This window comes from Ornithorhynchus anatinus, chromosome X2, assembly GCF_004115215.2.
Source record: "Ornithorhynchus anatinus isolate Pmale09 chromosome X2, mOrnAna1.pri.v4, whole genome shotgun sequence".
Taxonomy (NCBI): Eukaryota; Metazoa; Chordata; class Mammalia; order Monotremata; family Ornithorhynchidae; genus Ornithorhynchus; species Ornithorhynchus anatinus.
In genome coordinates, this window is record NC_041750.1 from 670,208 (window position 1) to 697,833 (window position 27,626).

The following is a 27,626-nucleotide window of genomic DNA, read 5'->3' on the forward strand; positions in this document are numbered from 1 at the left end:
AATTCCCTCCTCTCCAGCCTCCAGGAACCCCCGCCCCATCCCCCCTCTATGTCCCAGGCCCCTGCCCCCCTTTCTCCCCACCCCCCCCCAGGACCCTCCAGCCGGCCGGTTCCCCCACCCCAGCCCCTCCCTACTATCCATCTTCCTCGACCCTGTCCTTCCTCCCCACCCAACCCCAGCGGGGTCACCCCCACGAAGGCCAGGCCTCCCGGGCCCCTGGCCCAAGCAGGACCGATTCAGCCCCTGTAATCCCCAGCCCCAATCATCCCTGGCTCCGGGCTAATCTCGTTAGCTGTTCCCGGCCAAGCCCGGCCCAGTCCAGCCCAGCCTGGAGGTCCCACCACAGCCTGTACGCTGTTGACCACCGGTCACCACAGCTGGGTCCGTTCTGCGGATTTCCGCAGCGCTTCCCCACCAGGAATCTGGGTCCTGGCAAACACAGCCCCCCAAATCCTGCTGCCTGTCTCCGACCTAACTAAGGCACTTAGTTTCCGGTGCACAGTGAAAGAGGGGCAAAACCGGGGGGTGGGGGTGGGTGAGGGGCTCAAGGTTAGAGACAATGCCCTCTCCCTCTGCCCCAGGTGAGAGGCCAGGTGGGAATGGGGAGTAGGGAACAGCTCTCTAGATTCAAATTCTGCTCTCTCCCTCAATCAACTCTCCATAGTATGGGCTGAGTGCTCTACTGGACACCGAGGAGAGAATTCTAGAGGCAGCACACAAAATCCCTGCCCTCCAGGAGCTTAGCATCTACTGTGTGCAGAGCACTGAACTGGACACTTGAGAGAGAAACAGTCAGAAGACGCAATCCCTTGCCCTGAAGGAGGTTACGGTCTATTGGGAGCAGAGCACTGTATTGAGCACTTGGGTGACTACATCAGAGCCAGAAGGCATGATAATGATTGGGGTATTTGGTACGTACCTACTATGTGCCAAGACCTGTTCTAAGCACTGGGGTAGATACAAGATAATCAGGCCCCACAAGGGGCTCACAGTCAAAGTAGGAGGGAGAACAGGTACTGGATCCCCATTTTACAGTTGAGGAAACTGAGGCACAGAGAAGTTAAGGGATTTGCCCAAGATCACACAGAAGCTATGTGGCAGAGCTGAGATTAGAACCCAGGTCCTCTGACTCAAAAGCCCATGCTCTCTCTGCTTCTCTATAATTTTCTTCTTTATGATCCCCGCCGTCAAGGAGCTCACAGGTCTACTGTGTGCAGAACACTGTACTGGGCGCTTGGAAGAGGACAATGGAGTTAGTAGACACGATCCCTGCCCTCGGAGAGCTTTCAGGCAAGTAGAGTAAGCAGACCCAGAACTGATTTACAGATGGGAGGAAGAAGAGGTTGGAAGGGTGGATGGATCATTGGACAAATGCGCGCTGAACCAGTAGAGGACGGAGATGGAGGGTTACAAAATTGCTATGGGGGGCTGGGAGGGGGCAAGGGCTGGAGCGGTTGTTGGGTGGGGGTGACCTGGGGAGCAACACTGTTGGAGGAAGACCTCCTGGAGGAGGAGGTGGGATTTCAGGAACCTTTAAGATGGGGAGAGCTGGGGAGTGGTTCGTCGAGGGGGGAAGGGAGGGAGTCCCAGGTGGAGAAGCAGGGGTGGGTGGGGCAGAGAGGGGCCCAAAGCAGGAGAAGGTGAGCAGGTGGTCTTCCCCGTGGAGAACCGGAACAGATTGGGCCGCCCCAACACCTTCATCCCCAGCCCTGCACCTCGGTTGCCCTGCCATGTCTGCCCCTCCGTCCCCATCCCCCAGGGATGAAGAATCCAGGCTGCTTGGATACCCTGCTCACTCCACCTACCGACGCGCCGGCAGGGAATGTGTCTGCTTATTGTTTATCCCAAGCATTTGGTACAGCGCTCCGCACACAGCAAGCACTCAATAAATACAACCGACAGACTGACTGACGGGCCTTCCTCACCTTTCCTTACCGGGCACGGAGGACACCCAACCCCCAACAGACGCTCAATACAGCACTCTGCCACATGGCCAACCCTCATCACGGCCCTCTGCATACAGCAAAGAGCCAGTCCAGTGCTCTGCCCACAGTCAACACCCAGTACAGTGCCCTATATATAGAAAGTTCTCAGCACAGTACAGCACTCTGCACACAGTAGGGGCTCAACACGATGTTCTGCACAGAGCAGGCATCCAGTACAGAGCTCCACACCAGGCCCTCAGCCCAACCCTAATGTTGGTATTTGTTAAGCGCTTACTATGTGCAGAGCACTGTTCTAAGCGCTGGGGTAAACACAGGGGAATCAGGTTGTCCCACGTGGGGCTCACAGTCTTAATCCCCATTTTACAGATGAGGGAACTGAGGCACAGAGAAGTTAAGTGACTTGCCCACAGTCACACAGCTGACAAGTGGCAGAGCTTGGATTCGAACTCATGAGCCCTGACTCCAAAGCCCGTGCTCTTTCCACTGCGCCACGCTGCTTCTCAGTAATAATGTTGGTAATAATAATTAACAGTAATAATTAACAGTAATAATGTTGGTATTTGATAAGCGCTTACCCTCTCTACTCACACACACACAGTAGGCACCCAACACAGTGTTCTGTTCACAGTAAATGCTCAGCATAGCACTCCGCAAACGATCAGTGCCAAACGATCAGTGCCAAACGATCAGTGCCCGGGACAATGTTCGTGGAAGAGTATCTCCAGCTCTCAGCCCCGTTCAGTTGCCCCTCGATACCTCCCTTCCCTTCACGCCCAGTGCTCGGCTCTGCCTTACCCTCCCGAGGGCGCCAGGATCTGGGTCACGCCGACTTTGGCTCCTGCCAGGACCCCTTGCTCTCCGGGGGGCCACAAGGAGACTCCAGGAGCCCCCTGGAAACCCCAGACCACTCCCGGTCCTCCCAAGAGTCGCCTCGGCTGGGTCCGTACCCGCCGTGCCTGGCAGAGGGGGACAGGCAGAGTCGGATGGACATCCGGCCCCTCAGCCTCCTCCCCCTCCGGGTCTGGATTAGGGAAGGTGGGAGGCCAAGAGGATTATCGCGGCGCTGGGGGCGGCTGTAGCGGAGATCATTAGCTTAGGGGAGAGGGGGCAGGAGGAGCCCACCTCCAGGAGGGGCCGGAGGAGGGCCTAGCTGAGGGCGAGGGACCCGTCAGGTGCCCAGGGGGAGGGAGGGTCGCTCTGGGGTGCCCAGACTTCTAGCTTACCAAGCACAAGCTCTCGCCAGTAAAGGGAGAAGGTAATAATAAGGATGGAATTTATTAAGCACTTACTATGTGCCAGGCACTTACTAAGTGCTGGAGTGGATACAATCAAATTGAATTGGACACGATCCCTGTCCCATGTGGGACTCCCGGTCTCAATCCCCATTTTATAAATGAGGCAACTGAGGCACAGAAAAGCAAAGTCATTTGCCCAAGGTCACACAGCAGACAAGCGGTGGAGCCGGAATTCAAACCCATGACCTTCTGACTTGCAGGCCCTTGCTACACCTTGGATGGTAAGGAAGGAGCTGGCGAGGGGTTGCAGGGGTCACCTAGATTTTATTGGGGAGACAGCCTTCAAAATGTGCTCCCTTAGAACCTGGAAATGTTGGTGGGGGGAGAGGGGGGACGTTAGCCCAGTTCCGGAAATCAGCCAGGGACCTTCTGGGATAGGTCTGGAGTGGGATGGGTTTTACAGTAAACAAGGTCAGATGCGATTTGCACAGTAAGCACTCAATAGGTTCCATTGATTGACAGGACAGAGTCAAATCAGACAGTGTCTCTGAACCATATGGGGCTCACCGTCTAGGGAGAGGGTGAAAGCGTATTCAATTCCCATTGAATTCCCTTTAGGATAGCAACGTGGCCTAGTGGACAGAGCATAGGCCTGGGAGTCAGAAGGACCTGGATTCTAACCTGCTCTGCCCCTTGTCTGTTGGTGACCCTGGGCAAGTCGCTTCACTTCTCTGTCCTTCAGTTACCTAATGGGGAAAATGGGGACTAAGACTGGGAGCGCCAAGCGGCACATGGATTGTGTCTAACCTGATGAGCTTTGCATCTACCCTACCACTTAGTACAGTGCCTGACACAGTGAACACGTAGCAGACACACACATACACAAAAAAAACCAACCTGGAAAGGGCATGGGCCTGGATGTAAGAGGACCTGGGTTCTAATCCCAGCTTTGCCACTTACTTGCTATATGACTTGGGGTAAGTGACAATTTCCCCCTACCTCAGTTCCTTCCTTTGCAAAATGGGGATTCAATACCTCTTCTCCTTCCTATTTAGGTTATGAACCCCATGTGGGATTTGATGAGGTGTATCTACCCCAGTGCTTAGTACATTGCTTGGCATATAGCAAAGGCTTAACTACAACTATAATTATTATTTTTATTATTATTTTACAGACGGGGAAACTGTGGCCCAGATCTGAGTCCTGGCAAATATTTTGTTTTTATGGTATTTGTTCAGCACTTACTAAATGCCAGGCACTGCACTGGGGTAGAGCAATCACATTTATTGAGCGCTTAGTATGTGCAGAGCACTTGTTTAAGCACTTGGGAGAGTACAACAGAATTATGCTCTCCCAAGCGCTTAGTACAGTGTTCTGAACCTAGTAAGCAGTCAGTAAATACAAGTGAATGAACGAATGAATGAGCAGACAGGTTCCCTGCCCATAATGAGCCGACAATCTAGAGGGTAATAATAATAATAGTATCTGCTAAGCACTTACTATGTGCCAGGAACTGTACTAAGCGCTGGGGTGGATACAAGCAAATCAGGTTGGACACAGTTTCTGTCCCACGTGGGGCTCACAGTCTGAATCTTCATTTTATAGATGAGGTAACAGACACGGTGAAGTGACTTGCCCAAGGCCACACAGCAAGCAAGCGATTGAGCCAGGATTACAGCTCATGACCTTCTTACTCGCAAGCCGGTGCTCTATCCACTACACCACGCAAGCTGATCAGGTTGGACGCAGTCACAGTCTTAATCCCCAATTTACAGATGAGGCAACTGAGACACAGAGAAGTTAAAAGTGACTTGCCCCGAGGTCATACAGCAGACAAATAGCGGAGCTGGGATTAGAAGCCAGGTCCTCTGATTCCCAGGCCCGTGTTCTAGCCACTGGGCAACACCGCTTCTTGTGAGTGTTTGCATGCACGGGTGTGCTAGCATAGGGGTCAGGGGCCAGGGAAAAGAGGAAGTGACCTCACAAAGCTGCCCAGGGAGCGGGGCAATGCTGGAGAACAACCAGTCGCTGAGCCAATGGCCTCCTTGTCCGCCCAGGACGTGGAGAGGATCTTCTCCCTGCAGGTGACCCTGTCTTCCCTCCCACTCTCCCTGCACAGCCCAGGGAGAGGGTGTAATGTTGAGGGTCCCCAGAACTCGGCACACACAGCCCCCCTGCCACCAAGCAGGGCCCCAGCCCCAAAGAGGATGGGTGTGGGGGGTCCACGGACCAAATCTTTTAGGGTCCCCTTACTCCTCCTCCAGAGGCTGCACCTATACCTGTGTCTGACCCAGTGAAATCCCTCCCCCATCGCTCCCTGAGTCTGGAGGCAGGGCTGCGTGGGAGAGAGGAGGGTCCAGCCTGGAAACTCTAGGCAGGAGGGGCCAAAGGCCAACTGAGGGGCCTCATCACAGGGGGGAACTTAGCCCCATTACACATCACAGAATCCCTAGCACAAACCCTGCTGCAGCTCAGGGGCAAGCTGGGGCCAGAGAGGCCCACAGCATCATGCTGAGGCAATGGGGGAGAAACAAGTCAGAGAGTTTACTTCAGTCAATCCCCTGCCTGCAGGCAGGGAGGCCCGTTACCACAGGGGGTTGGGGTGGAGGCTGATTCAGACCCGTGGCAGGGTTTGGGAACTACTGGGTTCCCAGCCCCAAGAGGACAGCAGACGTGGGGCTGGGGTTTCTGGCCCACAATTCTGGACAGATGAAGCAGCATGCCGTAGTGGATGGACCACAGGACTGGTGGACAGAGCTCATGGGTTCTAATCCTGGCTCTGCCACTTGTCTGCTTGTATGGCCTTGGGTAAGTCACTTCTTCTCTGTGCCTTAGGTTACCTCAGCTGTAAAATGAGGATTAAGAGTGTGAGCCCCATGCAGGACAGGGACCGTGTCCAACCCGACTTGCTTGTATCCACCCCGGCACTTAGTACAGTGCCTGGCGCACAGTAAGCACTTAAATACCACCATTATTATTATAATTATGATTCCAGAGGAATTTGGGCCCCGGGCGAGGTCTTGGGGACAAAGGCCCTGGAGACTGGTGATGCCCCATGGCATCACAGCAGAAAGAGCTCTGGAAAACTGGAAGGACAGCTGGTCTCCCGCTTCCCCTGCTGGGGAAGGGTATAAGCCCACCGACCCCCATCCCTCTTCCTCCTCAGGTCACCGGCCCTAAATAATGATAATAACGATATTTGTCATGAGCTTACTATGTGCCAACTATGTACTGAACGCTGGGGTAGATACAGGCAAATCGGGTTGGAATAACCTGTCCCGCATAGGGCTCACAGTCTTATTCCCCATTTTATATATGCGATAACTGAGGCACAGTGAAGTGGCTCGCCTAAGCTTACCCCGCAGACAAGTGACGGAGCCACCATTAGAACCCATGACCTTCCGACTCCCAGGCCCGTGCTCTATCCACTTCACCCCGCTGCTCCTCAGCCCGGGCTGTCCAGTCCCGCAGCAGGGCCGAGAGAAGGGGTCAAGGCAGAATGGCAGAGGCTGGGTCACCCCACTTGCCCCCCTCCTGCAGCCCTGTCCCCTTCCAAAGTCTGGGGAGACGGGGCAGTGTGGGGAGAGGGGACCCCCTCAAGGAGGGCAGAGGAGAATTGTTGCCTGGCAGAATCAGAGGCTGGGGGTCAGCCACCCCACCCAGGCTACCGCAGCCTTAGAAGCTCAGGCCAGTGGCCTGCAGTTCCGAGACTCTTCGCCGTGGCCCAGGGCGGGGGGTGGTAGTCCAGGAGGCAGCAGACGGAGTCTGGACGCCCCTCTCTCCCCACTCCCGGGGCCCTGAGGCCCTCCGCCCGCTGGGGTCCAGCAGGAGGAGGAGGGCCGGCAGTGCCTGAGGAGTCTCCTGCAGGGGGGAGACCACCCCCGCCAGGACATCCTGGCAGACATCTACTACGACAGCCTCATCTTCGCCGGCGAGGAAGGCTTCCCGTGGTCCGCCGTGGCCGAGGTGGTCAGCTTCATCAGGGAGCTGCTGGAGGAAACCAGAGGTAGGAGCGTCTCTGGCTGGCCGGAGCGTGCCGCCGGGGGCTGAGGGGCCCCACCTGGCCCGGCCCAGCCTGGCCCCCAGGGCTCCCACCCGGTGTGGAAGGTGACGAGTTCGTTGCCAGGACCACGAGGGCAGACGGGAACGAGACACGGATCAGTCGATCACCCGCGGACGTCCGTGCGGAAGGGGTTGAGGTGGGCAGTCGGGGAAGGCCTCCTGGAGGAGGGGGTTTGGCAAGCTTCCAGGTCGCTGCTCTGGGGAAGCTTTCCCGGTCTTTCGGTTGTCCCAGCGCATGAGACAGCCACAGCCGCGGGGAGGCAAATAGCCAGCCTTTACAAGGAGGGAGACGGGGAAAGAGAGAGACACGCAGAGATGTGGAGAGTCAGAGAGAGACAGTGAAAGAGGAAGGGTGAAAAACAAAATGAAACATATTCATTAGCTTGCCACGTAGTAAGTGCTCCATCCACTCTGTGCGTATTTGAAACTGGGCTACCCAGAACCCTCCCACGTTGACCCTGACCCCTCTCCCCGTCAAACAGGCCCTTTGCTCTGCCCGACTGGCCCCCTCAATCGCCAGCAGGGAGTGGGGCGGGGCTGGGCTCTGTGACATATTGGTGTTATCCTTCTCCTCTTCCTCCTCCGTGGGTGGTAGACAGTCCCGGAACCGGATCGAACTCGATTTCTTTCTCCACACCACCCCCCTCCCGCCCCACATGGTGAAGAAATTCCAGGGAGGTCACTCAAGTCAGGGGTCAATAGGTCAATCAAAGGTAGGGTTTGCTGAGCACCCACTGGGCACAGAGGGCACGGTCCTGGGTGCTGTGGGGGGAGAGAGGGAGAGGAAGCACAGTCCCTGTCCTTAAGGGGTTGCCAGTCTGATGGAGGGAGACACACACGTGCACGCACAGTGCTGGGAGCAGGGGTAGGTACAGAGAGAGGAGACCACCTTCTTTTCCTCCTCTTTTCCCTCCTTGTTCCTCTTCCTCTGCAACACAGCCTAGTGAAAAGAACCCAAGCCTGGGGGTCAGGAGACCTGAATGCAAATCCCAGCCGCACCACTTCCCTGCTGTATGACCTTGAGCAATCGCTTATCTTTGCCTCAGTTTCCTCATCTATATCACGCGATCTCCCCACTCAGGTGACGAGCCCGGTGAGGAATATGGACTGTGCTCAATCTATTTATAATCGAGGTAGCCCAGCGCTTCCTACAGTGCTTGGAACGTAGTAAGCATTTAACGAATCCCACAGTTCTTAGTATTCTTCCCTCACCACCTCCTCTCTCTTCCTCCTCCACCTCCTCTTCCTCCTTTTCTTTCTCCCCTTCTCCCTTCCCTCCCCCCACTTCAGACTCCTCCCCCGGCCGCCCTCCCTCCCCACCCACGAGCCCCCGGGAGCCCCGCGCAGGTGCTGGCCCCCAGGGAGTGGGGGTGCCAGCAGGAACCCGGGCTGCCTGTGCCAATGCCAACCCCACCCCGCGGGCCGGCCCGACGTGCAGACACACGCCCGTCTGCGGGAAGCCTCCCCGCCCTCTCCCGGAGGCCTAATCCAGGCCTGAGTCACGACCGGTGGCCTGCTCTGTGGTCCATGGGGCAGGCGGGTACTCCGTGGGCTCAGGCTCCGGGAGACCAGATGCCTGCTCGAGGGTCCGGCCGGGTCCCGTAAGCCGACCTGTCCCGGCACTGCGCACCCTCCCTTGACCCCCGTCTGCATCTCCCCTCCTCATCCCTCCCCGGAGCCGGGAGCGGTTTGGCGATCCCGGTTGGCACAGCAGCCGGAGAGGCCAGAAGGCAGGAGGAGGGAGGGGTAGAGGGAGCCCCCATCGCTCCGGGGAGCAGCTGTCAACCAAGCAGCCTCCTTGACCAACCGGGAGGGGCTCAGGGGTCACAGTCATCTGGGAAAAATTTTCATTCATTCTTGAGAGCTTACTGTGTGCAGAGCCCTGTACTAAGCATTTAGGAGAGTACAATCTCACCATCAACAGGTACATTCCCTGTCCACAGTGAGTTTGGTCTAGAGAGGAAGACAGACATTAATACACAGAAATAAATGGCAGACATGGGTATAAGGGCTATAGGCCTGGGGTTGGGGAGGGGGTGGATGAGTGAAGGGAGCAAGTCGGGGGGCTCCGAAGAGAGAGGGAAAAGAGGAAAGAAGGACTAAGTCAGGGAAGGCCTCTTGGAGGAGCTTTCATTAAGGCTTTGAACAGGGAGAGAGTAATTGCCAGATACGAGGAGGGAGGGTGTTCCGGGCCAGAGGTAGGATGTGTGCGAGGGGTTGGCGGTGAGATAGACGAGATGAAGACAGAGCTCTGTCTGCAGGATTACAACCTCACGTAATTCCTGGTGGAATGGAGACCAGAAGAGCCACCCTGGGCCCTGATACAGTGTGGAGTGGGAGGGGCTCGACCAAGACCCACCCCAAAGCAGAGACAAATTGTGTGGCCCAGTTAGGGCCAAGGGAGGAGGGGGCGAAGGAGAAGGGAGGTGCAATTTGAAGCGAATGAGCGCTCAATGCAGGGAGAGGGTGGTAACGTGGCCTAGCCGAAAGAGCACGGGACCGGAAATCAGGAGTGTGAGGTTCTAAACCCCCCTCCCCCATGCCACTGGCTTTCTGCGTGGTCTCTGGCAAGTCGCTTAACCTCTCTGGGCCTTGGCATCCTCATCCACAAAACGGGAGCAATTTCGTGTGCCTCTCCCTCCTTCCTAGGGGTGTTGCTAACTCAAGTGAGAGGCTGTGGGAAATCAGAGCCCTCTACAAGTGCCCAGTGGTTCCTTATTACTAATAACATAATTATTATGACCTCGTTGGGTCCAGGTTTACCCCCGTGCCGACCTCCGGGGCGGGACTCAAACGTGGAAACTTTTGAACGTGGGGAGCAGGGGGGCGGCGCGGGATAATAATAATTACGGTGTTCGTTAAGCTCTTACTATGTGTGCGGCACCGTTCTCAGTACCGAAGTGGATACAGGCAGATCGGGTTGGACACAGTCCTTGTCCCACATGGGTCTCACGGCCTTCATCCCAATTTTACAGACGAGTTAACCGAGGCCCAGGAAAGTGAAGGTCACAGCAGACACGTGGCGGAGGCAGGATTAGAACCCGGATCCTTCTGACTCCCAGGCCCATGCTCTCTCTACTAGGCCATGATGCTGCTTCGGCAGCAACCCCCCTACCCAAGTGACCTTCCCACCACCTGTGTCTCCCCACCGCCACCCCGACCAGGTGTCTCTCTGGCCTCGGCCGTGGCCGTCCTCGGAGACAGGCTCCGAAACGCCGGGGCCTGGCTGAGCCCCTCTCGCCTGGGTGCCCTCTGTGCCTACGTCCACCACACCTACCTCTGCCACTTCCGGCTCTACCAGCTCGTCCTGGTCCAGGCACCCGAGGAGAAGCGGGCGACCACCCGCCTCCAGCTCTGCCTGCCACCGCAGCCCGCCCCACTGGCCGAGGGCACCGACCGGGACTCCTGGCTGCATCGCCAGAGGCTGGCAGAGCTGAGCCAAGAGGAGGCCGAGATCTTGAGCCGCCCGGCCCCGCCGCTGCTGGAGACCGAGCAGGCCCTGAAGGAGGCCCAGGAGGAGCTGGGGGTGCCCGGGGGGCAGGGCCTGGAGAGAGAGGTGAGGGGCTTGGGGGAAGAAGGGGCGTCCGGAATCCGGTCAAATCCGGCCACTGGAGGTTTAGAGGGAGATGGAGCCTGGGGTAGGGCTGGGATCAAGCAGGGGGTGGCGAGTGTAGAGCTGGGAGAGGGCGGGGGGGGGGTGAAGCAGGAGGAGAGGCAGAGAGGACTCCTGGGTCCCCACCCTGGGGTCTGCCACGAGACACCAGCCCAAGGCTCCCTTTTGGCAAGCCCCCCGCCTGGCAGAGCCACAGACGGGAGCCCGAAGGACTGGTCTGGGCTTGGGATGCGGGGAGGAATGTGGGGAGGGATGGGGGTGGCCAGGCGGCCCCTCTGAGGGTCTGGCCCGCATCCGCAGGTGCTGGAGAGCTTGGTGCGGGGGGCGGTGGGCGCCCGGCTGGGGGCCGCGGGCCGGCGGCTGCAGGCGGAGGTGGAGGTCGCGATGGAGCTGCTGCAGCTGCGGGTCCGGAGGAAGGCCCTGAGCCTCTGCGCGCCCCCGCCCTCCCCCCCGCCCCGCACCCGGACCGACCCCGGCAAGGCGCCCCTCCCCAGGAACAGGAAGAATTAGCAGCGCCCAGGACGGGACCGACCCCCCACCTCCCGCTCCTGAAAAACTGGCCCGGCGGTCGGGAAAGATGGAGCGCTTTTTCCGACAGCTGTGGTCAGTGATTCCTTGGGGGGGGGGGGGGGGGGCGGGAAGGGGGAGGTGGATGTTCCCGCTGGATAGGGACTACATTCGGCTTTCACGAATGGGAGCCCAGGAGGAGCCCAGTACAGCGCTTTGCACGCAGGTTTTGGGTTGTTTTCTTTAAAAAATAGTATTCGTTAAGCGCTTACTCTGTGCCGGGCACTATATTAAGCGCTGGGGTAGACACGGTAATCCGGTTAGACCCAATCCGTGTCCCACATGGGGCTCACAAGCAATCCCCTTTTTACAGATGCGACACGGAGAAGATAGGTGTCTTGCCCAAGGTCACACAGCAGACAAGTGGCAGAGTGAGATTAGAACCCAGGTCCTTCTGACTCCCAGGCCTGTGCTGTATCTACTAGGGTACCCTGCTTCTCCACCGTGCTCTGAAAAACAGAAGACACCCAATACAGCGCTCTGCACACAGTAGGCGCCCAGCACAGCCCTCTGCATGCAGTATGGGCCTAGCACAGCGCTTTGCACACAGTAGGTACAGTACCCGGCACCCAGTGCACACTGATGATTTAGCAATCCCCCTAGCAACCTCAATGAGGAGAATGGGATGAGTTGCCCTCGGCTCTCCAGCCTCCATCAATCCCCTAGTGTGTCCCCCTGCATCCAACCAGCAGAGAGAGGATTGGAAGGGGAGCAGATTGGGAAGGATAATAATAATAATAATAATAAAATGGTATTTGTTAAGCGCTTACTATTTTCCAAGCACTGTTCTAAGCACTGGCACAGATACAAGGTAATCAAGTGGGGCTCACAGTCTTAATCCCCATTTTACAGACGAGGTAACGGAGGCACTGAGAAGTTAAGTGACTTGCCCCAAGTCACACAGCTGACAAGTGGCGGAGCAGGTAGAGAGGGCAGGGGGCTAAGAGGGCAAACGGGATCTAAACAAGCGTTTCGGGGGTCTGCATGAATGCTCTGGGGTTTGACCAGAACCTTGGAGAGAGTGTGACCGGAGTCCAGCCCGGACAGCAGCGTGGGGAGGGGGGAAACTGACTTCATCTCCACTCTGGAAACCCGGGGACACCAGTCCCATAGTAATAATAATAATAACGGTATTTTTTTAAGCGCTTACTATGTGCCAAGCACTGTTTTAAGCGCTGGGGTAGATGCAAGGTAATCAGGTTGTCCCACTTGGGGATCACAGTCTTACTCCCCATTTTCCAGATGAGGTCACTGAGGCCCAGAGAAGTGAAGTGACTTGCCCAAAGTCAGAATGCAGACGAGCGACGGATTCGGGATTAGAACCCACGACCTCTGACTCCCAAGCCCGGGCTCTTGCCCCCCATGATGTCCCTTCGCCCCCCACCCCGGCCAGACCTCGGGGACCCCGGCCTCATCGTCCCCACAGCCGGTCCCTGAAGACCCCGGCCCCATATCTGCCACCCGGGGCCCCCGGCCGTGGCCCCCGCAGCCGGAACCCTGAGGACCACGGGCCTCCCTGCCCCCCGCGACCCCCGACCCGACCCCACCCGGGGATGGAGGTCGCGGGTGCGGGGTCCGGCCCGCAGGGGTCAACGCTGCCGGTCAGCCCGAGGTGGGTCCAGCCCTGAGGTCCGAGGGGGTCCCGGAGGGTCCGGGAGGGTCCAGGAGGGTCCAGGAAGGTCCCGACCCTCGGATCCCGGCGGCAGGGCCTGGTTTATCAGGCAGGAAACAGTCTGCTGCGGACACATCCTCTCCTTGGGCCTGGTCAGCCGGAGCCGCGCCCAGCGGCGGCCCCTCCTCGCCCTCCCTCCTCTCCGCCCCTTCCTCCTCTTCCCTCCCTTTCTCCCTCCTCCTCCTCCTCCTTCTCACCTCGTCCCTGGCCGGGCCTGGGCCCCGGTGGGCGGGAGGGGCGGGCGGTGGGCTCTGACCCTGGGGGGGCCCGGGGTCCTGCTCTCTCCAGCCGCCCCGAGACAGGAGAGAAGAAACGGCAGCAGCAGGAGGGATTGCAGTCAGAGAACTGGAAGGAGGGAGAGAAGGGACTGGGCTGGGGGTGGGGGGCTTCTGCTGGGGAAATTGGGAGCCGTCGGGCTCGGGGGGGTGGTTGGAAGGGGAGGATGGGGCAGAGGCGCCCTGAGGACCCCCTGTTTCGGGGGGTGGTCCAGGACAGACAGCTCTGGTCCGAGGGTCCATACTGAGTGAGCGCGTCCATCCCGTGCAGCCCCAGAGGATGCCGGCTAGGCCAGTACGTTCATTTTTTCATATATAAAAAGCTCAGTTGAAAGAGACACTTTATTTGCATTCGTGTCTGTCCCCCCGTCCTCTAGATTCAGGAGACGTAGCATGGCCTAGTGGCAAGAGCCCGGGCTTGGGAGTCACAGGCCGTGGGTTCTAATGCAGCTCCGCCACTTGTCTGCTGTGTGACTTTGGGCTAGGCACTTGACTTCTCTGTGCCTCAGTTACTTCATCTGTAAAATAGGAATTGAGACTGTGAGCCCCACGAGGGACAACCTGATTACCTTGTATCTACCGCAGCGCTTAGAACAGGGCTTGGTACGAAGTAAGTGCTTAACAAATACCATCTCTACTACATTGTAAGCCCGTCAAACGGCAGGGACTGTCTCTATCTGTTGCCGACTTGTTCATCCCAAGCGCTTAGTACAGTGCTCTGCACATAGTAAGCGCTCAATAAATACTATTGAATGAATTGAATGAATACATTATTAGTAGTAGTAAGCGCTGAACAAATATCACTTTTATTATTATTATTATTAGACTGGAGGCTCGTTGTGGGCAGGGAATGTGTCGGTTTGTTCTTTTATTGTACTCTCCCAAGCGCTTAATACTGCATAGAGTAAGCGCTCAATAAATGCGATTGAATGAATGGATGAATGTGAGTGCTTGCGTCCGTGTTCCCCGGATCCATCAGACCGACCCCCAGAAAGGAGGATGGAACCCCCTATTCTCTTCCCCACTCCTCCCGACCCCCACCCCGCAGGGTCTGGACAGGCTGATAGGGGGCAGGGACCCTGAGGGGGGGTTTCTTGCCCCCAGCCCACAGGGCAGCAGCCCCCCTGCCCGCCCCTCGGCGGGAAAAAGTTCCTTCCTAGGGAGCCCCGAGGTTGGGCCTCAGGACAGAGCCAGACCTGTGTGTGTATAAATAATAACAATTACGGTATTTGTTAAGCCCTCACTATGTGCCAAGCACTGTTCTAAACGCTGGGGTAGATACAAACTAATCAGGTTGTCCCACGTGGGGCTCACAGTCTTAATCCTCATTTTAATAATCATGATAATAATGGCATTTGTTAAGCCCTTACTATGTGCCAAGCACCGTTCTCAGCGCTGGGGTAGATACAAGCTAATCAGGTTGTCCCTCGTGGTGCTCACAGTCTTCATCCCCATTTTACAGTTGAGGGGACTGAGGCACAGAGAAGTTAAGCGATTTGCCCAAAGTCACTCAGCTGACCAGTGGCGGAGCCGGGATTAGAACCCACGACCTCTGACTCCCAACCCCGTGCTCTTTCCACTAAGTCACGCTGCTCTGGGTGACGGGTGGGGGGAGGGTGGGGAACAACTTCAGCTACCGGTACCTGAAGGGAGTTCTGCTAGAGAGCGGGTCTGCGTTGTGGGGGAGTCCCCTGTCAGGAGGAAATCGGGCTCCCGCAACCCAGAGCGCGTTAGAACGAGCTGGTTGGCGGGCGCCTGGAATCGGAGGTGAAAATGCCATATTTGTCCACACCAATGTCCCCATATTGTGGTTTTTTTTTTGTTGTTCCCACTACCAGAGTGCGGGGTCCCACTGATCGCATTGCTAGTTTACCGTGTGAACTCTCTCTGTGTCTCTCTCCTGCGAGGCGAGGCTGAGTCTGGCAGCGGCACCGCACGGGCCTTGGGCGTGTGGCCACGTCCACAAGCGTTCGCGACGAACCCATGTCCTCCCAACCTGTGGGTCGGACCGGACCGGACCCGCAGAGACGCGGTCACTCCGGACTGGTCCCGCAAGCTGCGGCCCCTCAGAAGGCGGGCCGGGAATCTGCGGTCACTCAGGAGGTGATACGGGAAGCTGCGGTAATTTCACGAGCAGGCCGGAAGGCTGGGGTCACTCCGGTCCAGGGTCCGGAAGCTGTGGTCCCTCAGGATCAAGACTGATTAAGGCGCGGTCACTCCGAAGCAGTGACCTCACCGTGACCTTGCCCCCCACCCCCGTGCTCCCCACATCCCAGTCCTCCTTTCTCCCCCCGAAAGCCCCCTCCTCGGCACTGACCCCCGTCGGATCCCTCCAGCCCGTCCCCACCCCCTGCGCCATCCTATTTCCCTCTGGATCTGGGGCCTGTGACACCCTAAGAGAAGCAGTGTGGCTTAGTGGAAAGAGCCCGGGCTTGGGAGTCGGAGGATGTGGGTTCTAATCCCGCCTCTTCCACTTGTCTGCTCTGGGCAAGTCACTTGATTTCTCTGGGCCTCAGTTACCTCCTCTGGAAAATGGGGATTAGAAGTGTGAGCCTCACGTAGGACACCCTGAATGCCCTGTATCTACCTCAGCGATTAGAAGAGAGCTTGGCACAGTGTAAGCGCTTAACAAATTCCGTAACAATAATAATAATAATAATAACCACCCCCCATAGTAGACAAACTCCCCTTCGTCCTCTACCTGTTCCCCATTTCACCTTCTCCCCTTCTCCCATCTCACCGGGATGGAGTGGATACAAGCAAATCAGGTTGGAGGCAGTTCCTGCCCCGCATGGGGCTCACAGTCTTAAACTCCATTTTATAGATGAGGTAACTGAGGCACAGAGAAGTGAAGTGACTTTCCCAAGGCCACACAGCAGACTAGTGGCGAATACGGGATGAGAATCCAGGTCCTTCTGACTCTCAGGCCTTTGCTCTATCCATTCGTTCGTTCAGTCGGATTTATTGAGCTCTCACCGTGTGCAGAGCACTGTACTAAGCGCTTGGGAAGTACAATTCAGCAATAAGGTCGCTAGGCCACGCTGCTTCTCGCTGCTATCCACGGCTCTCTCCGAAGTCCCCAGTGACCAATCGTATTTATTGAGCGCTCTCTGTATGCAGACCACTGTACTAGGCGCTTGGGAGAGTACAATAGAACAATAAACAGACACATTCCCTGCCCCAAAGGAGCTTACAGTCAACCTCCTCCACCTTACATCCACCTCCTCGCCAAATCCAAAGAAGTCCACTCTGTCCTAATCCCTTTCACACCTCCGGACGGTCTTTTTTCGACGCTGTGGTTCGCTCCCTCCTCTTGGTTTCTCGGCCTCCGATCTCTCTGACGGCTCTTTTTCCGTCTCTTTCACGGGCTCCTCCTCTACTTCCCACCCCCTGCTTGTGGGAGACTCTTCCAGCTCAATTCTGCGTCCCCTCTCTGTTCTCCATCGAACACTCCCTCCCTTGGAGGGCTCCTCGGCTCCCGAGGTTTCAACCATCATCTCTACACCGATGATTCCAACCTGGGCCTCTCCAGCCCCGACCTCTCTCCTTCTCTGCAACCTCGCATGTCCTCCTGCCTCCGGGACTCTTTTAGGCGGATGCCCCGCCGGCAATTCCGGCTTAACATGTCCAAACCTGAACTCCCAAAACCTCTCCCTCTCCCTCCCAATTCCTCTCCTCCTCCTTGACTTTATCACTGTTGACAGACCCACCCCCTCGCCCCCCACCACCCTCCTCCCCATCTCTCAAACCTGCATCTCTAGTTCGTGGTGGGGAGGGAATGTATCTGTTTATTAGTGTACTGTCCTCTCCCAACCACTTAGTACAGTGCTCTGCACACAGTAAGCGCTCGGTAAATACCATTTATCGCACCCTTGGCGTTATCCCTGACTCCTCTTTCTCTTTCAACCTCTACCGTCAATCTGTCCCCAGATCCTGTCGGTTCTTTTTCCACAAAGCCTCCGAAATTACCTCCTTCCTCTCCATCCAAACTGTCACCACGCTGGTCCGGACGCATATCCCGGCTGGACGACCGCATCGGCCTCGCCACTGACCTCCCTGCCTCCAGCCTCTCCCCTCTGCAGTCCTTACTACTCTCGGCTCCCAGAAAGAGCCGCTTAAGGGCAAAACAAGAACAGGCAGGCTGTTAAAGCCTGAAGACAGAGGCTCGTCCCAAAATGATGCAATAAAATTCGGATTCCAGCCGAATTTGGCCTAACGGCTCCTGCCCCCTCCTCGAGTCGGACGGCTGTATCCTCGCCGGGGGAACACATCACGCCGGAGGGCGGGGATTCCCACAGATATTTTTATTAAAAAAAAAAACCAACAAACCAACAACGTTGTAGAAAACGGTTTGGGTGGGGGGCGGGGGGAACGATTTACAAGAGGGGTGGACGACTGGGTGAGAGCCTCTCGCTCAAAATCCGGATCCTTTGGTCCAAGCTTCCATTCAAAGGACGAAGCGTTCCGGATTAGAAAAGAAAATAGCGTTTATTTAAATTAAATATCTCAGCGGCCGAGGGGGGGTCCCGCACGACGCTGGGGGGGGGGGGTGGGGAGCGGGGGGTCTCTCCGTTCGCCCTGGCGGGAGCTGCGCTGGACGCCCACCTGGGCTAAGGATTCCCGGGACGGGGAGACGGGAATGGTCCAGAAAGGCTATGCTCGGGAAAGGGAAGCGTCCCACGAAAGGCCGCGTCCCGCCCCGCTCCCGCGCCCCGGGCGCCAAGTGGGGTCTGGGGGTCGCGTGGGGAAGGGGCTGGACCTGGAGAGACCCCCGACGCCCCGGGGGCTGACAGGATCTTGGCGTTTGGGGAGCCGAGGGCCGGGAAGGGCAGGAAAGATTTGCGGGACGAGGGGTTGCGTGTGGTCGTGCGCGCCTGTCCGTGGGTGGGAAGGAGGCTTCTCCTGCCGAGCTGTACTTTCCGAGCGCTTAGTACAGTGCTCGGCACACCGTAAGCGCTCAATAAATACGACTGAAGGAATAAATGAAGGAACCGGGAACTCGCGGGCCCGAGAGGCCCCGCGGCATCAGCGTGGGTGGCGACCGCCCGGGCCCACGGCCGCGGGTGGGCGTGGGGAGGTCCGCGAAGGCGTCTTCCGGCGGGTTCTTCTCCCCAGCCGAGCCCCGGCCCGGGTCGTGGGTGAGAGGGGGCTCGCTGGGCAGTGGCCAGGTGAGCTCTCCCACCGCCGGCCCCCGCCGCCTCCACTAGCCCGGAGACCCCACCAGCCCCCGGAGGGACCCGGAGAAAGCCCGACGCCCTTCCCCCGACCGGGCCCGGGACATCGGGGGGCGTGGGGAGGGAGAGAGGAGGCCGGGGCCGGGGGCGGGGGCGTCCTACGAGACGCTGTAGGTGCTGTAGTAGGCGGCCGTGGCGTCGGCCAGCGCCGAGATGAGGCTGACCCCGGCCGGGGGGCCCGGCGCGCTGAGGTACTGGTCGAACTCGTCGCGGTCCATGTCGGCCAGCAGGTCGGCGGGGCTCAGGCCGTCCAGGGCCTCGAGGCCCGCGGGCTCGGGCGGCGGCGACGGCTGGCCCAGCCCCGGGAAGGGGCCGGGGGCGTAGAAGGGCGGGTGGGCGCAGGGCAGGGGGCCCGGGGCCAGCTCCGGGGCGAAGGCCGGCGGGGGCGGGGGGCGGGGGCCGTCCGGCCCGGACGAGAAGAAGGTCCGGTCGGCGTCCAGGGCGTCGAGGGGCGAGCCCTCGGGGGGCGTGGGGAGCCCGTGAGGGTAGGCGTCGGCGGCCGGGGGCCCGGGCCCGGGGCGGGAGGGCCGGTCCCGGGGGCCCGGGTCCTGGGGGGGTCCGAGGGGGCAGGAGGGGGCCCCGCGCCTGCAGAAGCGCCTGGTGGGCTTCTTGCGGCGCGGCCGGTACTTGTAGTGCGGGTGGTCACGCAAGTGCTGGACCCGCAGCCGCTCCGCCTCCTCCACGTGCGGCCGCTTCTGCGCGGGGCTCAGCGCCTTCCAGGAGCGACCTGCCCGACAGCGGGGGGGGTGGACGGACCGACCGACAGACCGTCGGACACGGGGGGAGGGGAGGGAGGGAGGGAGGGGAGGGAGGAAGGGGTCCTCAGCCACTCTGCAACTCCAGCTCACAACCCCCCGCCCCCCCACCCCCGGTCACCCGGCTCACACCCACCCACCCGCAGACACTCGGCCCTCACGCATTTCCTCAGTTCTTAAATCACAGTTCTAGCCTTTGTCAAGCGCTTACTCTGGGCCGGGCACTGTTCTAAGCGCTGGGGTAGATAACGATACTTATAATGATAGTATCTGTTCAGCGCTTACTCTGGGCCGGGCACTGTTCTAAGCGCTGGGGGGAGATCCAAGGTCACCAGGTTGTCCCACGTGGGGCTCCCAGTCTTCATCCCCCTTTGACAGTTGAGGTCACTGAGGCACAGGGAAGTGAAGTGACTTGCCCAGAGTCACCCAGCTGACAAGTGGCGGAGCTGGGATTCGAACCCATGACCTCTGCCTCCCAAGCCCAGGCTCTTTCCACTGAGCCACGCTGCTTCTCTAAGGTAGGTAGATACGAGGTAACCGGGTTGGATACAATGCCTGTCCCAGCCGGGGCTCACAGTCTTCATCCCCATTTTAGCGATGAGGGAAGGAGGCACAGAGAAGGGAAGTCACTTGCCCGAGGTCACACAGCAGACAAGGGGCGGAGGCGGGATTAGAACCCGTGACCTTCTGACTCCCAGGCCCGGGCTCTCTCCACTAGGTTAAATAGAGATTCGATGGTTGGTCTTCCTCCTGCTTAGACTGTGAGCCCCACGCGCGATAGGGACCGGATCCAATCTGACTGCCTTGGAATCTGATTACGCAGCGTTTAGAAGAGTGCTTGACACATACAGCAAGCACTTAACAAATGTAATAATAACTGCCATCGCACAGACACACACAGAACGTCTCTGGCTCACCTACGCGGACACACAAAAGCACGGAGCTACTCGCTGGCACAAGAGCGCACAACAGACACACACAGAATGTCTCTGGCTCACCTAGGCGGACACACAAAAGCACGCAGCTACTCGCTGGCACAAAAGCGCACAACAGACACACACACACACCCCCTCATTACCTTAACCAGTGAGACACTCGCTGTCACAAGTATACAATAGGCACCAAACACATACACCCTCATTGCCATATTCACATATACACAATCTTTCGCTGCACCGTCCCCCCCACAGAGAGTTCACACAGTGCCCCCCACCCCCCCACCACGCACCCTCACTGCCACACAAACATACAACCCCTGGCCGGCCCACGTACAAACAATATCCCACAACACTCGCATTCACTGCCATTCCCACCCTAGCTGCGGTGCCCACACGAACCACGCCCGACCCACACCCCTCTCACCGCCCACTCCTCACTCACCCCCTCGGCCCGTCATTCGCACTCGCCTCGCACGAACATCTCTTACACAAAAGTTCCTCGCCCACGCCCCCACGGTTCTCATACACACACACACACACACTCGTGAGGTTTTGTGGAATCTCTCCCGCCTCCCTGCAGCCCCGCAGGTACGTCCGGAGCAGAGGGGTCAGAGTCCCCTTGGGGGGGTCTGATGTGCGGGCTATTCCCACAGTAGCGCTCCGGGATGTGCGGGGAATGGGGTGGGTAGGGTGTGTGTGTGTGTGTGTTGGGGGGAATTTAGGGGCCCTGCCCCCCCACCCCGGTTGTCCCCCTCTGGGGCAGCGGGACCGGGGATCCCCGCGGTGGGGCTCAAACTTCCCCTTCGTCCGGGAGGACCGGCCCAGCGAGGGCCGGAAAACCGCTTGTTTATAGCAAGCGTCGAAGCGGGAAAAGGAACCGGGAAGGAGGAGGAAGAGCCGGGAATGTTGTGGGTGGGGGGAGCGGAGGAAACGGGGGGCGGGGAGGGATCAGGCCTAAACCAGACTGGAGGCTGGGGGTGGGTGGAAAAGGTTGACCCCGTCCCTTCCCTCCCCCAACTCCCAGGAGCTCCGAGAAGGCCCCGGGGGTCAGGTCCTTTTTCATTATATCTGTAATTTATTTCACTTATATTGACGTCCGTCTCCCCCTCTAGACTGCAAGCTCTCGTTGTGGGCAGGGAAGGTGTCTCTTTGTTGTCAATAATAATGAGGATCTCGGTTAAGCATTTCCTATGTGCCAAGCACTGCTCTAAGCGCTGGGGAGGTGGGGCGGGATCCAAGGTGATGAGGTGGTCCCACGTGGGACTCACAGTCTTCATCCCCATTTTCCAGATGAGGTCACGGAGGCCCAGAGCTGACAAGTCCCACAGCTGAGCCGCGATTAGAACCCATGACCTCCGACTCCCGAGTCCGGGCTCTTGCCACTGAGCCACTGTTGTTATTCTGTCCTCTCCCAAGCGTCTAGGACAGAGCTCGGCGCACAGGAAGCGCTCCTTAAATTCGATGGGATGAATGCATGAAGCGCCCTGACCGCGGGAGCTCGGACCCTTCAGGGGGAGAGAGTCCCGTCCCCCTTTCCCGAGGGCACCCCCTCTTCAAGGTGAACCCCCTTTTCCCCTCCCCCCCAAATCCCTTTTCCCGGACCTCGGCCCCGCTCCCGGTGCCAATCCCAGTCCTCGGAGGCGCGCTGGACAGAGAGGCGACCGCGACCCGGTCCTTCCCTGCGGCCCAGTGGCAGGACCACGGGCTTGGGAGTCTGAGGACCTGGGTTCTAATCCCGACCCCGCCACTTCTCTGTGTCACTTCCCTCCTCTCGGCCTCAGTTCCCTCCTCTGTAAAATGGGGATTAAGAGGGTGAGCCCCATGAGGGACAGGGACTGCGTCCGACCTGATGACCTCGTATCTACCGCGGGGCTTAGAACTGCGCTTGGCACATAGTAGGCGCTTACAAATGCCATAATTATCATTGTTATTATATTAATAATTAAGGGTGGTTACTGCCCCGTCTCTTCCCGCCCCCTGAGCTCCGAGAAGACCCGGGGGGTCAGACCCTTTTTTATTATATCGGTAATCTATTTAACTTATATTAAAGTCCGTCTGCCCCTCTAAACTGTAAACTCTCGTTGTGGGCAGGGAAGGTGTCTCTTTGTTGTTAATAATACTAATGATGATCTTCGTTAAGTGCTTACTGTGTGCCAAGCACTGCTCTAAGCGCTGCCGGGGGGGGGGGGGAATACAAGGTGATCAGGTGGTCCCACGAGGGGCTCACAGTCTCCATGCCCATTTTCCAGATGAGGTCACTGGGGCACAATAATAATAATCATTATTATTATTATTCCGTGCCGTCCGCTAGGCCGCCGCGGGGGCCCTGGCGGCGGACCTCCCCCTGCCCCCTCCCTCCCCCCACCATCCTGGGCTGGGAGAGACGCCTCCCGCCGGTGCGGAGTCGGTTTGAGCGACCCTTCCTCCCTGGAATAACGCTCCCGCGTTATCCCTCCCGCGCTCCTCTCGCTCCACGGAGAAACTCACACTCACAAACGCGCCCCTCCAGGAAAAACCCGCAACACGGAAACTCTCCCCGTCACCACAAACACAGGGACAAGCGGGGACACACAGGCAGTCAGCAAACAAAACATTTCTACGCGCGCACACACACACACACACACACACACACAGACATTCACCCGGTCATCACACACACAAATGCAGAGGCACGCGGAAAACGGTCTCCCACAAACACACAAATGCACAAGCATCAGAAAGTCCCCCACGGACGCATAGGCACTCGGAAAAGTCACACACACACACACAAGCAGATACACAGGTATTCAGGAAACAATTTCACACAAAAACACAAATGCACCGGCACTCTGAAAGTCCTCCACGCCCGCACAGGCACTCAGAAAACGGTCTCACACAAACACACAAATGCACAAGCCCTCAAAGTCCCCCACGCCCGCACAGGCACTCAGAAAACGGTCTCCCACAAACACACAAATGCACAAGCACTCAAAGTCCCCCACGGACGCATAGGCACTCGGAAAAGTCACACACACACACAAGCAAATACACAGGCATTCAGGAAAGAATTTCACACAAAAACACAAATACATCGGCACTCAGAAAGTCCCCCACGCACGCACAGGCACTCAGAAAACGGTCTCCCAGAAACACACAAATGCACAAGCACTCAAAGTCACCCACGGACGCATAGGCGCTCGGAAAAGTCACACACACACACACACAAGCAAATACACAGGCATTCAGGAAAGAATTTCACACAAAAACACAAATACATCGGCACTCAGAAAGTCCCTCACGCCCGCACAGGCACTCAGAAAACGGTCTCACACAAACACACAAATGCACAAGCCCTCAAAGTCCCCCACGCCCGCACAGGCACTCAGAAAACGGTCTCCCAGAAACACACAAATGCACAAGCACTCAAAGTCCCCCACGGACGCATAGGCACTCGGAAAAGTCACACACACACACACACAAGCAAATACACAGGCATTCAGGAAAGAATTTCACACAAAAACACAAATACATCGGCACTCAGAAAGTCCCCCACGCACGCACGGGCACTCAGAAAACGGCCTCACACAAACGCCCAAATGCAGCAGCACTCCGAAAGTCTCACACTCACTCCCAGTACTCAGAAAACAGTCTCACCCCCTCTCAGTGCACAGAAAAGTCACACAGACACAGAAACGCACAGGCACTCAGAAAACATTCCCACACCCCCCCCACCCCCCGCCAAAATGCACAGGCTCTCAGAAAAGTCACACAGACATTAACGCACAGGCACTGACAAAAGTCACACAAACACAGAAACGCACAGGCACTCAGAAAACAGTCTCACGCTCCCCCGAATGCACAGGCTCTCAGAAGAGTCACACACACACAGACAGAAATGCAGCGTGGCTCAGTGGCAAGAGCCCGGGCTCGGGAGTCGGAGGTCAGGGGTTCCGATCCCGGCCCTGCCACTCGTCAGCTGTGTCACTTCACTTCTCCGTGCCTCAGTTCCCTCATCTGTAAAATGGGGATGAAGACTGGGAGACAACCTGACGACCCCGTACCTCCCCCGGGGATCAGAACAGTGCTCTGCACGTCGTAAGCGCTTAACCGACACCCACATCAGACTCAGAAAACAGTCTCTCCCACCCACCCCACGCACAAAGGAGGCAGTGAGAGAAGAGTCACACATTCACACGCACGCTCCACCCCACCCCGAGCACCCCCCCCAGACCCCCCGCGCTGGCCCGGACGAGATCGGTGGGCGTCGTGGGGCCGGGGTTGTGGGTTCGAGAGGGGACACTGACCCAGCATCTTGCTGAGCTCCGCGTTGTGCAGGTCCGGGTTCTGCTGCGCCAACCTCTTGCGCTCGTCCTTGGCCCAGACCATGAAGGCGTTCATGGGCCGGCGGATGCGGCTCTCGGGGCCCCGGGGGCCGGCCGGGGAGTCCCCCGGGGTCACCGGGGTCCCCGGGGTCCCCGGGGTCCCCGGGGCCTCGGGCCAGGGGTAGGGGCCCGGCAGCAGCAGCGAGGCCATGGCCCCCCGCCGCCCCCCGCCCGGCTCCGGCCTCCTCCCCGCCGCCCTCCGGGCTTGCCCTTGTGCGGCCGCCCGGCCGCCCCGCCCGCCCTATATCGGGGCCCACGCCCCCTCCCCTCCTCCTCGGCCCGCCCCCTGCCCCCCCTCCGCGGGCCCGCCCCTCCACGCCCCTTCGCCCCCACTTCCCCTGCCCTGGGAGGGGCGTGGCCCGACCCCCACCCTCCTGGGCACTTGGGGGGGGGGCGGTTGGAAAGGGCGGGGGGGCCCCCCACCCCCCCCACCCATTTGGCGACCCACAGAGCGGGGTCGGCGAGGGTGGGGGGTGGTCCTTGCCGGAGGGCTGGGAATCTCATCCATTCATCATTCATTCAATCGCATCTGGTGAAGCGCTTACCGTGCGCAGAGCACTGCGCCGAGCGCTTGGCAACGACACTCCAGCCATAAAGGTCCCTGCCCCCATCGGGCTCACGGTCTAAGGTGTTGGGGGGAGACATTCACGCATTGTCCTTCAGTCCTATTTATTGGGCGCTTAGGGGGTGCGGAACACTCTACTGAGCGCTCGGGAAGTACAGTTCAGCAACACCTATCATCGGCATTTGTCCGCCCCGTCTGGAGCGCTCCCTTCCGCCCCCCGATTAGGGGACCCCCGAACCCCCCACGGGAAGAAGGGAGGGGTCCATCTGTCCGGGCCAACAAGGTGGAGTCCTAGGCCCCAGGGGGTCTCCGAGCCCCCCAGCCCCAGCGCACGAAGCCGGAGGAACAACAACAATAATAATAATAATCACAAAAATAATGGTAGCTAAGCGCTTACTATGTGCCAAGCACTCTTCTAAGCGCTGGGACAGCTACGAGGCCCTCAGGTTGCCCCACGTGGGGCTGACGGTCTCAAATCTGCAGTTGACAGAGGAGGTCCCTGAGGCCCAGAGAAGCGGCGTGACCGGCCCAAAGTCACACGGCGGACAAGTCGGGATTCGAACCCACGATCTCCGACTCCCAAACCCACGCTCTTTCCGCGAAGCCACGCGGCTTCTAGCGGCGGCGGTCGGAGGGGGAGGGGGGGATTCCAGAGCTGCACCTGGCCCCTCCTTCCTCGGGCCGTTTTGGGGGGCGGGGGGCGGTTGGAGGAAAAATATATTTTCCAGGGGATCCCCCGACCCCGATCCTCCCGGCAGTCAAGAGCAGGGGAGAGGAGTCGGAGCAGCGGCGGTAGCTGTAGCGGCATGTACTGAACGCCCACGTGGTGCGGTGCAGTGCGCTGAAAGGAGCGGTGGGGAAAGTACCGAGGACGTACGAGACGCCCCTCCCGGCCTCCTGCCCTCAGAGGGGGCCCGATCTAAAGGACGGAAGGGACACAGAGAGGAAGAGCAAACAGAGACACGGAGAGAGACTCAGGAAGACCCACAGAGACAGGCACCCGGAGAGTGCTCACACACACACACAAACACACGATACACCCCCAGAGAGGCCGGGGAGATGTGCAGACACAGATTTCTACATTGTGACCCAGGAAGGTCCACACAAACGCACACATACGGACGAGTAGCTTCCCAGGCACGGGAAGATACACAAAAATATGACACGGGACACCCACAGATGGACCCCAAGTAGTCACAGTCATACGAACACACACACACACAATATATCCTCAGATAGGCAGGGGAGATGTACAGACACAGATTTCTACCCGGTGACCCAGGAAGGTCCACACAAACGCACACACACAGACAAGCAGTTTCACAGGCACACGGTAAGATACACAAAAAATGACAGGGGACACCCACAGATGGACCCGGGAAGTTATATTCATACAGACACAAGCATACACAAACACACTATACTCCCAGAGAGGCAGAGGAGAGGTACAGACACAGATTTCTACATAGTGACCCAGGGAGATCCAGACAAACGCACACATACGGACGAGTAGCTTCACCGGCACCGTAAGATACACAAAAAAATGACACGGGACACCCACAGATAGACCCCCCAAGTAGTCACAGTCATACAAACACACACAGGCACACACAATATATCCTCAGATAGGCAGGGGAGATGTACAGACACAGATTTCTACCCGGTGACCCAGGAAGGTCCACACAAACGCACACACACAGACAAGCAGTTTCACAGGCACGGTAAGATACACAAAAAATGACACGGGACACCCACAGATGGACCCGGGAAGTTATATTCATACAGACACAAGCATACACAAACACACTATACTCCCAGAGAGGCAGAGGAGAGGTACAGACACAGATTTCTACATAGTGACCCAGGAAGGTCCACACAAACGCACACATACGGACGAGTAGCTTCACCGGCACGGTAAGATACACAAAAAAATGACACGGGACACCCACAGATAGACCCCCAAGTAGTCACAGTCATACAAACACACACAGGCACACACAATATATCCTCAGATAGGCAGGGGAGATGTACAGACACAGATTTCTACCCGGTGACCCAGGAAGGTCCACACAAACGCACACACACACAAGCAGTTTCACAGGCACGGTAAGATATACACAAAAAATGACACGGGACACACACAGATAGACCCCAAGTAGTTACAGTCATACAAACACAGACACACACACTAACACAGACACACAGACAATATAACCCCAGATAGGCAGGGGAGATGTACAGACACAGATTTCAACGTAGTGACCCAGGAAGGTCCACACAAACACACACATACAGACAAGTAGTGACACAGGCACGGTAAGATACACAAAAAATGACCCGGGACCCCCCCACAGATGGACCCGGGCAGTTACGTTCACACACACAAACACACACAGACGCAGC

At 58.1% G+C, this 27,626-nt stretch overlaps 2 protein-coding genes across 2 annotated transcripts; one reads left to right on the plus strand and one right to left on the minus strand.

Annotated features, from left to right (window-relative positions):
- The first annotated feature begins 5,191 nt into the window (after nucleotides 1–5,191).
- Nucleotides 5,192–11,453, plus strand: CX2H8orf74 (chromosome X2 C8orf74 homolog). The gene is made up of 4 exons (XM_029053280.2): nucleotides 5,192–5,265; nucleotides 7,010–7,187; nucleotides 10,408–10,799; nucleotides 11,157–11,453. Exons 1-4 carry the CDS (start codon nucleotides 5,218–5,220, stop codon nucleotides 11,364–11,366), a joined length of 828 nt encoding a protein of 275 aa, XP_028909113.1. The 5' UTR covers nucleotides 5,192–5,217; the 3' UTR covers nucleotides 11,367–11,453.
- Nucleotides 11,454–17,903: 6,450 nt separating this feature from the next.
- SOX7 (SRY-box transcription factor 7) lies at nucleotides 17,904–24,809 on the minus strand. Its single transcript, XM_029053281.2, has 2 exons — nucleotides 24,581–24,809; nucleotides 17,904–19,331 (listed from the first exon to the last, which is right to left on the minus strand). Exons 1-2 carry the CDS (start codon nucleotides 24,807–24,809, stop codon nucleotides 18,703–18,705), a joined length of 858 nt encoding a protein of 285 aa, XP_028909114.1. The 3' UTR covers nucleotides 17,904–18,702.
- Nucleotides 24,810–27,626: the final 2,817 nt, after the last annotated feature.